The sequence below is a fragment of the Cynoglossus semilaevis genome, chromosome 3 (genome assembly GCF_000523025.1).
Source record: "Cynoglossus semilaevis isolate Cse_v1.0 chromosome 3, Cse_v1.0, whole genome shotgun sequence".
NCBI classification, from domain to species: Eukaryota; Metazoa; Chordata; class Actinopteri; order Pleuronectiformes; family Cynoglossidae; genus Cynoglossus; species Cynoglossus semilaevis.
The window spans coordinates 4,555,894-4,572,348 of NC_024309.1; the positions used below are offsets into that span (position 1 = coordinate 4,555,894).

A 16,455-nucleotide genomic window follows, 5' to 3' on the forward strand; every position below is an offset into this window, starting at 1 on the left:
TTTCATTTTCCCCCCTGACACATCACATTCAGACTGAGGCCGCTCACTTGTGATTGGCTGAGTTGCGCGGAGGGAGGAGAAGAGACCGCAGGATGATTGATGGGCTGCCAGTGTGTGCCCAGATTCAGTGAGAGAATAGAGAGGCACACATCAGACAGGTGTCAAAATTCGCAGCAGGGTGTGCTGATAGGTGCCGTTCTGAGCCTCTAAAGACTGAAGGAGAAAAAGCAGAGGCAGAAAAGGCCAGGATGATAAACTGAGGGTTTTAAAAAAAAGCTAAGTTGTTATTTTCTCACACTTATAATTGGTTTCATGAACTCAATGCAAATGCAGTAGTGGCAGATTAAGTCAGTTTAGGTTGAAGTGTAACCCGGCAGACAGACGTGGATGCATGAGGAGTCAGGTTTCGGCATGACAGCCACCAGCCTATTAGGACTAAGCAGACTGAGCGCCGTGAAGACGGATGGAATGAAAGACAAGCTTGCAGCTAGCAGGGTCTGCATGGTGCCACTGGTGTTTTCACACTGTCGTTTAAAATAAGGGAGGCCATTAATAACCTCCTCACTGCGCGCTGGTCTGCTGCAGTCTGCTGCTCCTCGCAGAGCTAAATGTGGCGCTGCATGGCAGCAGACTGGCAGACTGTGTCAAAGAGACCACACTGCACACACCTGGGCAAAGGGTGAGACAGAGGAGAGGCAGACAGAGTCCGTGTGTGCGCTCCAGCACTTGTCTGTGCCGTCTCTGTCTGTGTGCATGTGAGTTGTATATTTTGGTTTAATTGTATATTTTTCACTTACCCACCTGTTTGTTTATGTGCCATGTCGGTGCCGCCTGTCCTACCACAGCTGGATGAGAGTCAGATAGCAGTGATGCAGTCAGGGAAGCCGTCAGCACCGAGGTGAAAAGTTATGGTTGCCAGAGGTAATGACTGTGTTCCTTCTCGTCAAACCCTTTACTTTGGCAGATGAACAAAACATTAAATTTGACAGAGAGGGGGCTCCCCCCACCCCCCATGTGATCCAAAAATATTACGCGTTCATCGCCACACTGTGAATGTGTTTTCGTTAAGATGGAGTGGGCACTTCAGCCAGGAGAGAGAGCGAGCGAGAGAAAAGAGTTTTTCCTCAGTGGTAAGGTGACTCATATAATTATTGAGTTATTTTAGGCCTTCTCACTATAAAAACAAACCTCTGACAAGTGTTATAGATTTAATTTATAATAACTATTCATTTACTACCGGCTTTATACTACGACTAACCCAGCAAAATACTTGAGGGAAATCGAAAATCTTAAATTGCTTTGCCAGTCCACTTGTTTAGTGATTCCCACTACACTGACAGTTATGCAGAGCGATACTTCAAAGGTGTCAATCACGAGCCAGTCAGGTGATATTCCTTCATTACGCCTTTCCAGTATTTCTGTCCAAATCTCCAGGCAAAGAACCAGGAGACTGAGTTCCCTCATTGGTCGACTTCACCGAGGTGTGAACAGTGTGACCTAATACTGTCAAACCAATATAATACCCCCATGTAAATGGCTGCAGTGTGCAGGTAAAAGCTGTGATATGAGAACATGTCGCAAACTTAATCACAACGTACACGTTAGTGCCATATTTAACATTTGAAGACGGTGCAGAAAACATAATGTCGGCGCTATGTTCAACGTGTGGCGCTATAATTGCATGGAGAGCCAAGAAAAGGGTGTTTGACAGGCAGTAAGGACATTTTTATTCCAGCCATAATAAAAGTACATCTTACTTTGGCGGGCGAGACAAATGTAAATGTAAAAGTATTGTTAGAGAGATTACGTCCAACCTACTGTATAACATTTTTTTTATTGTCACTTGCAGTCAACATGACCTTCTACTCTTTTTTATGCACTGTTTGCATGCAAGTGTTTACAGTATTTATTATATTTATTTCATGAGTACCTCACAGGACTAATTATCCACATCATCAAACTCCTTTTATCATCAATGCAACAATGAACTAAATAGACCCTATTTAATTAATTAATTTATTTGAATGTTTATTTAACAGGGTCAAAACATAACACATTACCACAGAAAATGGGAAAATGTGATGTACAGTATTTAGGGCGTCTAGCTTTGGCTAGTCTTTGTCCCTGGTTAGGATTTAGAAGGGAAGAACATGAAAAAGAAAATGTCCCCAGAATTGAATTAAATTGAATTTATATGGCTTAATCACGTGTTGTGGTGTACAAGATTCAATCACATCAATAGATATTTGTATCCTTTTCTGGATATAAAACCATACAAAAACCAACAGTACTGTGACTGAACTCCGTATGAATGAAAGTCTAAATGAATCCACATGTCGCTTCAAACAGTTTATGGTCTCAATTACCAGTTTGGATTCACAAATTATAATCCAATTGAAAGGAAAATAGATGATAAAGTGTGAGGCGACCATTTAACAGGAGATAAACAAAAATAAAACTGTGCTGCCACCATGACTTCCTCACACACGATTGTTTCTAATAATATCGCAGCAAGAGTCGGTGAGAGGCAGTTTCATGGCTTTGGACACAGATGTGAGCCACATGTAAAAAGAGTTTTCCTAAAACAAGTCCCGCCGAATACGGAAATTTGTGCTAAGGCGATGTCGCCAGGCAAAACTGGCTGCCTCCCAGACTCCTCTGGTGTTAGATCTGCTCCTCATAATAAATAATGACTAATCGGAGTCTAAGCGAAGAATTGGGAGAAACAAATCCAGGTCTTGCCCTCAGTAAAGGAGTTCCTTTATGCCTCGGTTATCTTCAGATACTTCAGATGATCGCTATGTTTTAGCTGGCCGCGGTTTTTACAAAGACCCATATCTGAAAGTGAGCCGTATGACTAATGAACAAAGGCTTCCTGTTTACCCTCCAGATGTGCTGTGACTTAGATTACGTTTATGATAACTATAATAACAGAATTGTTTCTCAAGAATGTGGCATCAGAGTCCAGATACAAAGACATCCATATGGAGGAGAGAGTCTCCACGTTTGCCTATTCTGGGCACAATCAGACCTTAGCCTGTGTTTAAAACAAACACTTGTTTGCAAAGGAAAGAAAAATAAATGTTGAGAAGAAACTGGGACAGAGTATGAGCTGCCTGGCAGGACAACAGTGAAGTGTCTGAAAGCTGCAGAGCGGAGAGTTATGGACACATAATAAGGCCATGCATGGCAGACAGGCACCCACAGTCCCCTGCAATCAGTCATAATACAAGAAAGAGGAAGTGGCAGGGTCTTGGTCCAGGTCCTGCAGAGCTCAGAGTGAGTGGAAGAAAGCTTTTAGAAACCCTAAAGCTCATCATACACAACCTAAAGTGGAGTGACAAAACCTGCTTGTTTTCAAGTTGTTGTGCAAGTCAGCAATTGCTCTTCTCTGGTGGCCGGCCGCACATGTGCAGTGGCCACGACAGCTGTGGGTGATCCACCAAATCCAACCCTGTGACAGCAGTGTACCGGTGGCTTTATATTTGGGATGATGGTCAGGGGGCAGCGAGTGCAAAATATAAAAAGGTAGAACAAATCAGGTGCTCACGATGGGCTTCACCATCACGGAGGAGGCTGCCTCTGGACTCTGACGTCACCACTGACCTTTGGTGTATTTACAGAGCAGGTTTGATTTCCACTACTTTTTTTCCCCTCGCTCACACACAAGCCGTTGTGAAGAGGGCTCTGCAGGTAAAAGAGTAGCTTTGTCCTGACCTGGACGGTGAGCGCTGGAGTCATGTGCTCCTGCCAATCCTGATGAGGAGCCCGCAAGTTGTGACCATTGAGGAGAACACAAGCATCACCTGTTTTATATTAAATCAGTCAGATTAAATAAGGAGGCCAGTGACCTGCAGCTCACGAGGTGCAATTTAAGTCAAATGCGACCCTGGGCCGCTCTGATCACACTTGTTAAAGTTGTTTTTAAACCAACTGCGGGGGTGAGGACCGACATATTTCTGTAATTACTTTTATGAACCTGCTGTAATAAAAATGTCAGCCCTCAGCTTTTCAGCAGCAAACTATGGTTCATCATTTTCAATGAAGTTATTTCTGAGTAAAAAAAAAATTTACATTACAAATGAGTCACTTAGTAACTGCACCAGTAAATGTGATTTATTTAGCATGAAAAATTGTTTTAAAAGATTTTTATTGAGAACCCAAACACATTAATACAGCCTTCTGTGGTGTAAACATTGCCTCATTTGAAATATACGCAGTGTAACATACGACATGAACTAAACTCCCACCCCACCCATCGAGGGCATCAAGTGGTTGTGTTTTGAATATGTTATTATGGGTTTCAACCAGTCAATGCAGTTACCCAAACTGTAAATGTTGGCGTGTCCACCTTTTTCCAATGTTGGAGGATGAGTTTATTTCCCCAAAGGTTACAGGACACAAGACAGTGCTGTGTACTCCTAGTGTTCACTGGTGTGGCCAAGATAACCAAAAGCAAAAGTAGGTCTGGTCTTACAGTATGTAATCCTTAAAAAAGTCTGAAAAATGCAAATATTACTGTCCAGAAATCCTCTTATTTTGGACGCTGTGCAGTAAATCTGAATCATTTCACAGATCGGTGACATATTTGGAAAATGTTTTATATCACTTAACCCTTGAGTAATGCAACCCGTACGGGATTTTGAACTGAATCAAATGATGTCTGGTATTTGGAAAGCAAAGATCGACACATTTCCTCCCAAACGACCTCTTAAATTCCGCAGGAAAAGTGACTGATACGTATTGCTCTAGCATCACGGCATAAAACATTTGCACAGCTACGTCATTATGATTCAGTGGAAACACGGAGACATCAGAACTGCCTCAAAGTATTGCTCCTATTTGCACTGCAGACAATATTGCCCTCTACAGGGCATACACATTAGTCACGCTGTCTGTCTCAACCCTTTCTTGGAGGGCAGGCTGATGAGTTAAAGAGACACAGCAAAACTGTGTATTCTGTGTTAAGACAGAGCGAGAGAGGGGGGTGAGAGAGTGCAGGTGAGAAGAGTCGTTTAGATTTTGTCCTCAAGCATCAATACCAAAAGTAATTCCCACTTAATTTAACATGCGCTTCTTTGAACTCTGTAGGAAGTCAGAGATACGCAGGAAGGAGAAATCAATAGTCGTTAATAAAAAAGGAACAGGATCTACAAATGCAAAGCTGTTCTTATAGTGGTGAATAATGTTGGACAACCAGATAATTATATGATAAGGTGTGGCGTTTCATTTAGAAAAAAAAGATCAACAGGACTTGGCAGAATAATTAGACCACAAATCTGATGTGAATTCATCCTGAGAACACTGGGGTCTAATTTATCAAATGTCTCCAGAGTATGAGAGACAATTAAAATGAATGAGGTGGCTGCATGAAGGCCCTGGTCAGTGATCCAAGACCTGCCACTTCAGGAGGTTGATGAATTCAGTCTCTAGTTTTCAAATAAGAGGTATTTAAAGGTGAACTGAATACATCTTGGTGGAAATGAGTAAAATACTCCATCACAATTGGATATATTTTGTTTTTACTTTCAAAGAATGTTGCTTTTTTGTTAAAATGTCTTGTCTCCTCAGAGATGTTGTTCTGCATGGAAATTCCAAAGTGAATGCAAGTCGATCCTGACTTCATCACTCTTGTTGAAAGGGTATAAGGCAGCCATCTTTCACACAGAGGGAAATGTGAGGAATCTTCCTGGACAAATGCCACAGCAGCAGAATAGCCTGGTCTCCGGGGATCCAGCCAGGATTTAACCTCACTCTGACATGAGATGGACCTCAATTTAGGACACACAGAGTGGGTCAAAGCCTCCACAGGTATATCTGTTCCCGCAGTCTGCCTTTCATTGGCTCCTAATTGTGTCAAAGCTCTTACCTTTGTCCGTCACCCCTTTTCTCTGTTTCTTCCCTTTGCCTCACCCACATTCTCCTCTTTCAAGTCCCTTACTGTTTGTCCCTTGGGAACAACGCACAATGATTGTCTGTGCACCTTCATATTTTGCATTCCAAGTTCATTATCTGGAACTTCTTTGAAGCAAATGTGCGTATTTGCATAATTAACTCACGCTGTGCAAATGCAGACAGACTGCTAATCGTTAAGTCTGAACTTTAACAAATTATCCAGTGAATTTGGTAATGCGAGGAACCCTTGTAATAAAGGCTCGGGTACACTTCTCACACATTCGTCTGAAATTGAAGTATAAAGGAAGCTCTCAAATTACCTGCTCTCACCACTCACCTTCCAAAGAAGGACGGAAAGACCCTCCAACCAATTCTACTTTTATGAAGTAAATCACAAACATGTCATGTCCACATCCTCTGGGACTACACACAACCTTAGCTGTCCTGCTAACCAACGTCCTCCATTGAGCGCTCAAGGACCCACTGAGCTCAAATCAGCCCACACCTCTTATTCAAAGAAAAAAAGCTTTTTTTTTTAATCTGTTCACACTCACTTATTTCCTCCAGGCATTGACATTTAATCAAAGCAAAATCCCATTGTGCCCATTAACATATCAGGCTGATGGGAGTTGCTTGAAAGAGTTTGAGTACAGCAACTCGGAGCGCAGCATTATGATAATTCTGCCTGTTTTCTAGCCCTTCATCTCAGTCACCCCATTTAACTTCTTTAGACTGTGTTAATTATTCAGATGTTTGGGCTGGTGAATGTGCACCAAACAGCAATGAGACAAATTAAATACCTCAGCAATTGGAGGCCAATTTAAATATTCCGATTCCGATTCATCAATTACAACAATTTAATGCTTGCTTTTACCTAGTTTGTGATAAAATTAACGACTTAAGGTAGATTCAAGATTTTCTTTTTAAACTTAGTGAACGTTATGTTTTTTATGTTCAGCTATTTTAAGGATTAAAACCTTCAAAAAAGACCAGATAAATGAGCTGAACAATGAAAAATATGAGTGATTATGTGGTCGATTCTTGTTGTTTTCCACAGCTCAGCAGATGCTTTGCTTGTGACCTCAGTGAAGGTCTCACCGCTGAACGCCTCTCACTTCTGACCCTGTTGGCAGCCGCTCATGTATGTCAGCACCATATGCTGTATTATGTAGCATCCTGCATCCTGTATCCACGCCACGCATGCAGCCTCTATACCCGAGACCAACAAGGCCAAAGTTGTTGTCCGCATTGTTGCTCAGCAGGCAATTACTTCGCTGAAAAACTGGGACACCTCATGGAAATGACATTCGCCAGAACACAGTACTTCCTGCAATGAAAAGACACGGCTGCTGTCAGGGAGTATTTAAGGAGAAAATGACATGGCAGTGGGGATGGAACAGTCCCGTGTTGAACAAAGAGGATTATGAAGACAAAACAGTTTTGACAAGTCTGAAATTTGAGGACACATCCAGGGAGATATGAGGACTATAAATGTCAAGCTGTGAGTTGGAAAAGCTGGCAGATTGCTGTGCCACCAGTGTGCCCCGGTGAATGTGATCAAGACAGAAAAGTCAGACACGGAGGTTTATCCCTGGACTCAAAAAGTGACACTCAGAACACACCAGCATCGTGTTCTCTTCCTCAGGAGAGAGGGTTTTTTTTTTCCATGGTAACAAAACAACATAAATAAATTAACACATGATGGAATAATTGTATCCCATTACCAAAGACCAGCTGTGATAAAACACCTACTTTCGTCCTTTATAAAACAAAAGGTACTTTTTACTTTTGTTACTGCGACATAATCCAATGCTACCACTCTCTGTTGTTGCAGTAAAATTGATGTCTTCTATCCGGACGTGAAAGACTGACAGCCACTTAATAGCAGGGTTGTTTGTGTAAGTCTATTAGATAAGCCATCTCTGCTCTTCTCCACATTTTAATCAACATAAGTAATGGAAGCCTCTCATCTCTATATACCTGAGCCATCTGCTGTCTAATACCAAGGATTTCACTGAGAGTGATTACACAGCCTGAGCAGTGCCTCTCATTACATCCCAGTTATTGTCGCAGCATTGTCAGGGATCACACACACTTTCTACCTTTTGAATTCCTCTTTTGTTGTTGTCATTGTTTTCTGTTTTTTTTTTTTTTAATTCTTTTATGACCGCCATCGTCTTTGCACCTCTAATGTGCAATCTGCAGGCATTAGTTATGCACTTTGAGCAGTCTGTCTCACTTACTTACAATATATTTTATTCATTGTTGTGGCACTACACTGTCTGGTTGCATTATTCGACAAATTAAACACTATCAATTCAAGGCAACCTTTAAATGGCATAATGTGCCGCACAATGTATTTCATTTATTAGTGGGATGTGGAGTTGAAAGCAAGTAGTTAATTAGCTTTTTGTTCATACTTGTATTTTAGAAACCAAAAAAAAAGAATCCTTTAAGAAAAGTAACTTAAATAACTTGTGGACTGACTAATAAAAAGCCAGACATTCACATTGGTCTTCACCTCAAGTCATTTCTGTTCTTACTGTTAAAGAATACGTGCTGGTTGGAATATTTCACAAAACCTGGGAGTCTGTATAAAAGCTCAGGTGGTCATTTTGACCAAAACCTGAGAAACCAGGTCAGTGTGAGGTAAAGCAGGTACTTTGAAATCCAATGATGTTTCCGTGTCAAGTGGAATGACGTTCGTAATTTGCCATTTAAAGGTTACAAAGAGTTACATTTATGATCAAAGCCTAATTTATGGCCTATATCCGGAGATGTGGCTATTATGCTTTGACTGAGCTCATATTTCACTTGAATGTCGATTAAGGACAAACATCAGTCAACTGCTCCACCAGGCACTACTACTGATTAATTAATACTCAATTGATCCTCTGAGGGAATGAGTCACTGACCATTTCACAAGATAACCTACAGCAGCCTTTTAAACTGTTCATTCCCACAGGCTGAGCTGGACTGGACTGGACTAGACTGGACTGGACTGAGACCACAGATGGGCTTTTGGGAGGGGTCCTATTGTAAGGCAAGGTAAAGGCATGTTGTAATAACAAATGCATGACATTAAACTGTGTGTTAAATGGTCTAGTAGGTAAACATGTGTGACCGTGTGTAGCCGTGACATGAGTTCAACCTTTGGACTTTGGACTGACAGGAAAAATAGTCAATGCTTTCATGCCACTAAACTCTAGTGACATCTAAAGGAGAGAATGCTGTAATAAAGACAAAACCAACCATGAAGTGAGGCAGAGAGAGTGAGCATCTGATAATAGCATACAAGACAGAGAGGAAGAGCATCCTGATTGGCCAGTTTTGCAAAGTAGATTAATCGATTTTTAGCATGGTCAGGCTACAAATATCATAGATCTTAGTAGTGTTAGTGTTAGTAGTAATAGTAGTAGTACCAATGAACTATAAAGGTTCAATAAGTACTAAATGCTCAAAGGGCCACAGGATGCACTGTTTCCCCCCAATGCGTCAGATTTTTCCCCCTGTTTAAAGGTCTCACAAATGTCATACATCAAGACTTTGTTTCACATTTGACCTTTCACCCTTGCCTTTTACAACACCACCTCCTCCCTGAGTCCAATTGATGTGCCATTTAAAGAGAAAATACTGTGCACCTTGTACCTTGTAAACAGCACTGAAAAAAAACAAAAAACAATATTTTTTCTATTTATATATGTGTATATGTTCAGGTTTCGACGTCTGCATTTATTTATATATATTTAGTTCCATCTTTATTAAGGGCTTGGATCACTTTAAAAAATACTATTAATGCAAAGAGAAATAAATTATTATTTATGAAGGTGTGACTTGAAAATACCCCCCCTTGTTGCCCCTGCATGGTGCTGATGGTGTGGTCCAGGAAGCTCTCCTCCTGCTGCTGAAGTGAATCAGCTGATGAATGGTATCTCCCTCCTCTCCGCTGAAACCCGGCAGCCTGAGCGCTGACACAGGAGCAGGTTTGCACCGCTGCTCGCTGTGGCTGCGACCGAACCTCCACCGAGAAGGTTTCGCCTCCTCCAAACACACACAGAAACATTCATATTTTCCCCCTCTCACATATTCTCTTTCTGGCCACGGGCACGGAAGCGCCCGGCTTCACATTGACCATGGCTTCCAACTTCAACGACATAGTCAAGCAGGGATACGTGAGGATACGGAGTAAGAAACTGGGGGTGAGTACTGTACTGTTGCACTTGCTGCTGTGCACCGTGGATGAGAGAGGAGGGAAGGAGGAGGACGCGCTGTTTGTTGGTCCAGGGATGAAGGGGAGAAAGAGGAGTTGCAGGTGTTTGTGGTGCTTTTAGTCTCAGGATCTGTTTAGAATTGTGCATCAATTTCGTCTGCGGGCAGCGGGAAGCTTCTTAAGAACAGATAAGCATGTGGCCAAGTTTTACCTTCTGCAAAAAAAAAAAAAAAAAAAAAAAAATATATATTTTAAAAAAAATCATCCCAGACAGAGGATGTCAGGATGATTGACAGCTTGGTGCTCCCATTTGTACTTGTCTGGAGTTTGTGATTCACTTTATTTTAAAACCCCTTCCACTGAGGGGAGGGAGGTTCGCCGCTCGGGGTCTGCAGTGACACAGATAACTCACTTTTCTCCCCAGTAATGTAATCATAAAAGATTAAACAAGCCATAAAGTAGCGGCCCATAAATTTAGTGTGGGTGAATAATTTTATTTGGTGACTTTGATGCTCTGTTAATATATTATGACATACAGGAACCACATGATACCGTATTAAAGTCTAATAAGGTCACTTAAGGGCCATACATCTTTTTATTATTGTGTCAGAGGCAAATTAACACTATGTCATGGGGATTCCGAGGATGGACAACATAATAGAGAGGACGTCGTTCATCATGGCACCATTATCAGCGAGCTGGGCCTGACTGTACTTTAACTCTCTTTCAGCGTAGATAAATTATTCCTGCCGGTAATGCAAAGTCCCATTGAACTCCTGCTGATTCGGCAGTGATTGCGACTCCTCAGTGTCATGATAATGGATTTCCTTTGAAATACAGCAACAAGTAAAGAAAAAACTGCTTACATTGAAATAAATGATACATATATTTAATTATGAGCGCTGAAGCCATCTGCTTTTGTTCATACTTGCAGCTCATTACGCTGGCGGAACAGGCAGTGACTCCCCTCTCCTCAGATGAAGTGTGATGATGGAGGCTAATGATGTCTGCCTCCTCACATCATCACCTGGCTTAAAAACACTCTTCTCTCCAATTGTTTGCCTCCATTGTTCATTTTTTGACGACTCTCAGTGAGATTTAAAACCAATCAGGTCCTGTCCACACTGAAATCCTGCCTCGTTTTTTCCCCATTTGTTGTGGTCACACTTGAGTCACTTTCTTTAATTCTTGCCTACGCTGTTATCCAGATGCACAAAGGGAGATGGGTGAGGAGAGGGGTGAGGAGAAGAGAGCCTATATATGACTTTGCAGAGCCAGGGAGAATGCCTGCTGTGTTGGCTGTGTGCGGTATGGATGCTATAGCTCTCCGGGCTCCACATCTCATCCTGCTGTTTGTAGTGAAAAACAGTCTGTGTCCTGATCGCCCACTCTCTCATCCCACGGCCTCAGCACTACTGTTTTATCATACAAAACCATGCTGTGTCCGCCTCAGAGGATCGCTGCTGGGGGCTGATGGATAAAAAAAATGCATCTGTCCTTGCCAAGGTTCGTTAATCCTGGCCAATTTGAAGTCGCTGGTGAAATAAGGCATGTTTTCCAACATGTTTGTGTTCATTTTCATGTTTGTTAGGAATGGTTTGCTGCTACTGCTCAGTGCTGTTATTTTTAAAGTATTTTTTGTTTGTGTTGTGGAGACAGATTAAAATTGGAATACGTCACAGTCACACTCATGTGGGCTGATAGATACACACAGGGGAAAGGAAATTAAAGTCGGAGTTGACTGAATAAAATCCACAAAATTGTTGTTTTTTTTTTGTAGCTCTTTTTGCAATGTGAAGACAAACATTATTTTTCACCACATTTGATTTTACCCTCCATTGGAAATGGTTTGTTGGTGCTAATGGTTTATTTTTACGTGTTTGTTTGTGTTTGGCCTGCAGAGAACACATTGGTGTTTTTTCACAAGTTAAATTCACCTATTCATATTTATTGTCTATTTATTACATTATAACTACTCCCAAGTATACTACTGTGTTACTATTTTGCTGTGCTTTGCCACCTTGACATCAATTTGGTTGAGCTGCTAAACAGCCCATTTTAATATGACCTTCAAATAGTACATAATGGCTTTGTTGATTATTATGCCAGATTCTAAAATTTAGGAAAAATGTCAACATAAAATATTAAATTCAGTTTTTTGAACATTATAACATAATACTTGTTCATAGCATGTTGGCGTTTCCTTGGGGTTAAAACAAAGTAGTAATGAAGTAAAAAAGGTAATTTTAAAATAAATAATCCATATCGTAAATGTCTGCAGACAGCATTATCATAAACATCAGCATCAATAAATCATTGAGGTCTGATAAGCACTAAAGCCACAGTGTGCGTTGATTCCCGCTGCTGTGACAGTAATTTAATGTTTTTACTATTTAAAGGTCTCACAAATATCATACATCAAGGCTCTGCATCACACTTGACCTTCCAACACTGCCGCCTCCGTCTCAGTCCGATTGCTGTGCCATTTAAAATGTATTGTGCATTATTTTTTATTAGCACTCCACTGGGCCCCTTTATGTGCTGTGTATTAAAAGTGGCCACACCAGCAGCACCAGCAAGCTTTGGCTGAATTCATCAGCATCTGTCAATGTGATTGGCTCATTTCCAAACCCTATCATGTGTGAAGGTTGAGGCCACGGGGTCGTGTCCGAGTTCTAATTACTGAGGAGACAACTTTCTATTTTGTCACTCTATTTCGGTCGTCTTTTTTTTTTCTCCTAGAATGTTTCCCGAGGAAATATTTCTTGAGGTTACAAACTTCATTGTGTCTTTGTTAGCTGAAGAGACACGGACGCAGTGTTCTTGACTGAACAAGTGCTCTCTCTCTCCCCTTCTCTCTTTCTTTCTCATCTCTTATTTCGTTCCCTCTCTTCCTCACCTTACCACCTATTCTGTAAAACTCCACGTCCCCTAGTGCCTCACCTGTACTCCTCACACTTCACAGTGTCTCTCTCATCTCCCCTTCCTCTACTTTATCTCTACTCCCCCCTCTACCATCCTTTATCTGGCGATCTGACTCACCTCATCCCCCTTTCTCTCTCACCTTTCTCTCCTTCACTGGTTTGCAGACAGTTGAAAGACTGAGCACAAAAGCATCCTATTCATCACCCGACACTGCACCCTCCGTAACCCCAACAGGCTATTCCCCCTGACACCGTGCAAAAGCAAAAGCTCTCTCTCTCTCTCTCTCTCGCTCTCACACACAAACACATACACATACACACAAAGAGACAGACACTCACACTTACAAAATTGGCTTGGTTCAGCTCTGAAGAACTGGCGCACACATGCACCTGACAAACAAGTAAACAATCTGCTGCCAGAGAACTGTGTGCAAATTCTCAATTAATTTTAATTGGTGTGTATTTGTACCATACAGTATTTCTTTTGGTGCAGGAAGACAAAGTAAATGCTCACAGGAGCCAAAACCAGTGAAGTGCCTCCAGAAACAACAAAAATAACACAACTTAAAATCTGACAGGGCCCGAGAATCAGCAGCAGCGATATCGCCATCATCCGTGAGCTTATTTTTTTCTTATTCTTTTTTTTTTTCACCCTTTCAGTAAGAACCGTCGATGCTATCGGTCGGGTGGACTTCTCTTGAAAAGCTAAATAACACGACCTTTGAGTAATTTGTGCATCAGTCTCACTTCAGGTGCACGCTTCTCGGGTTTTGAGTCACTGTGGTAAAACTGAAAAGGTCAGATGATTAATATTTTGGCCCCTGTCTGTCCGACTTTTCCTCAAGCCGTGACAAAAATGGTCATTTTGGGTTTGCTGCAGCGGACTGTCAGCTGGTCGCTCTATACATTCACAAACACACTTTGACACTTCAAAGCAGCTGCAAATCCAATGCTGGCTCCCAGGCAGATATGTAACATTTCCAAAGCAAAGTAAATCACGTCACATACACGAACACGTTTACTTGACTTCTTGTTAATTTTTTATTTTATTATTTTAATTTACCCAGCACCACAGGCAACAGATACCAAAAGTGCAGTAAACCAGGAGATTCTAATTCCATTAAGGACAGAATTGTTTAAAGATCTGCAGAGTGGGATTAAAGCTCAGTTATTTCATAATCTTTTTTTACCAGTTTATATGAAATATAAAGTCATTTTATGGATTCTTTTATTATTGTGCTCAGAACTGAAGGGATGACTTGTTGTAATTAGCTCAGCATGAACCCTCTTTATTGACATTTGCAGCAATAGGTTTTACTACAGTACATGCAATCATTGGAATAGTGATTTTCACCTCCGGCGTAATTAACACAATTATACCGACAAGTTCAACTTTGTTGATTTTTACAAACATAAACTGTGACTTGTAACACTTTTAAAGAGATGTCTTCGAGGCTAATGAAACGGTTTTACATCAAAGTCTTTGCAACTCTACAAGTAATATAAAAACCAACAGAGATCCTACAAATGTACAGCATATACTCATTACGCATAACACACTGCTGGTGTGTAGTTAGAGCCAAGGCAAAATTGAAAGCGGTAAGGCTGCAGTCTAAGTGCAGTTATGAGTGTGCCTTGGTCAAACCGCAACATTAAATGTCGAAGCTGAAAACACATTAAAAATGCATTATGTCTGGCCCAGAATGAGGAGGAGTGAAAACACAATCAGGCGAGTGTGTGGATGTAAACAAATAATGGCAACGGAGTTTAGGGTATTCATCATTTCAACGCAAGAATATCATTTGCAAAAAAACAAAACACGTCCTGTTTATCGATTTATTCAAAGGGATTTGGGGCCTTAAAATTACTTTTTTATGAGACAACCGTCAGAATCCCCAATCTTGGGTGCAAAGAATTTGTTTTTTGGGGGCAAATAAGCTCCTATAATTTCAGGACTGGGTGACAACCACTGCTGCTGCAGCACAAAACTTTATCCACTGTTGTTGCTGTAGAAATGGGTTATAAGGAAGTTTAATGTGTGGTGGAAGGTTTAATGTGCAGGTGAAATGAGCCATACTGCAGCAGGAAGTGACAGCGAGTAGGTCCTTGCTCAGAATTAGTTGTGACAGTGTGATTTTATTAAATTATACAGAGCAATAATACACGCTACACTGACTGAATATTAAAATCAAATGATAAGGCTTCGTATTAATCACCGTGATCTTTCATATCACTGGAAACACTAAGATCACACATTTACAACATATCAATAAATCAAAGGACAGAGCATTTCTCTTTGTACTGTACATCTAAAGAGTCAAGTCAATTAGTTCTCAAAAGTTTAAACAAATGATGCAACATTTAAAATCTCAATTTCCACTTTTAAATGACATTGTTGCTGCAGCTCTACTACTGACCAGCATGGACTGACTCCAGAACAAGTGTCCTTAAAATCCCACTTAAAATAAGTCAAAAGACTTAATCACACTACCTACAGTGAACTCAACATGTAATTGCATCCAGTCATTTGTCAACATTTCCACGTGCAAATTCCATTTGTAAAAATGTTAAATCCCGTTCACAACAGTGTCACTGATATAATTAATTAGTATTTTATTAAACTATAACAGTGACTTACAGTTAAACTGACTCACTGTCAATCCAACATAGTTAAAACTGCCAACAAAATTAAGCTCTGCCAATTTCCTCCATTAGATATGAGGCCAGGATGACAGGATGAAAAAAAAGGTTTGGAACTCATTAAATACTTTTCCCGAAAAAAACAAAACAAACATTTGCTTTTCTTTCATCACTGTCTGCGATAACTCCCTCCGTTATCAGTTATTTTCTGCCTTTGTCTCTCAGCTCTTTTCATTCACAAATGCCCATTTGTTTCCAGCAACAAGCAGCCTTTATGTAGACACTGCACATTGTACTGGAGTGTGGGTATGTTCCCCCTCGTTGGCACGCATGCACCGACCAAAGTAGAGGCAAAGAAGTGGATAACAATGCGTCTATTGTCCTTGATGGCACAGCCGTTTTAGATAGGGATCTTGCCACTTTCATGCACTCACTATTAACAATAACAGACCGTTTAAAATGGTGGATGTCAGATTTTTCTCCAACACGGCAACTGTGCTTGTCAGAGTGGCTTAACAACTATGTATGCAGAACAACTATGTTAGGCTTGTAGCTACTGAGACGTTAAACCAGTCAGATGTTAAACCAGTCAGATGTCAAACCAGTGAGACACTAAACCAGTCAGATGTCAAACCAGTGAGACACTATCTTTGATTGGGTTTGTTTTTTTTTTTTTTAATTCCGATTAATTATTTCTAAACACAGTAATCATCAATCAAAAATATGCAAATTATAACTCAGAATGTTACTAATGTGCATCTGGCCTGACAGATCCAACTTTTAGAA

At 40.9% G+C, this 16,455-nt stretch overlaps 1 protein-coding gene across 1 annotated transcript in view; it reads left to right on the forward strand.

Annotated features, from left to right (window-relative positions):
- The first annotated feature begins 9,167 nt into the window (after nucleotides 1-9,167).
- The window catches only part of dok6 (docking protein 6), a 41,363-nt gene continuing 34,075 nt past the window's right edge, over nucleotides 9,168-16,455 (forward strand). Inside the window, exon 1 of the mRNA XM_025054580.1 lies at nucleotides 9,168-10,094. Coding sequence (XP_024910348.1) covers nucleotides 10,029-10,094 — 66 coding nt within the window. The 5' untranslated portion in view covers nucleotides 9,168-10,028. The remainder of the gene's footprint in view (nucleotides 10,095-16,455) is intronic.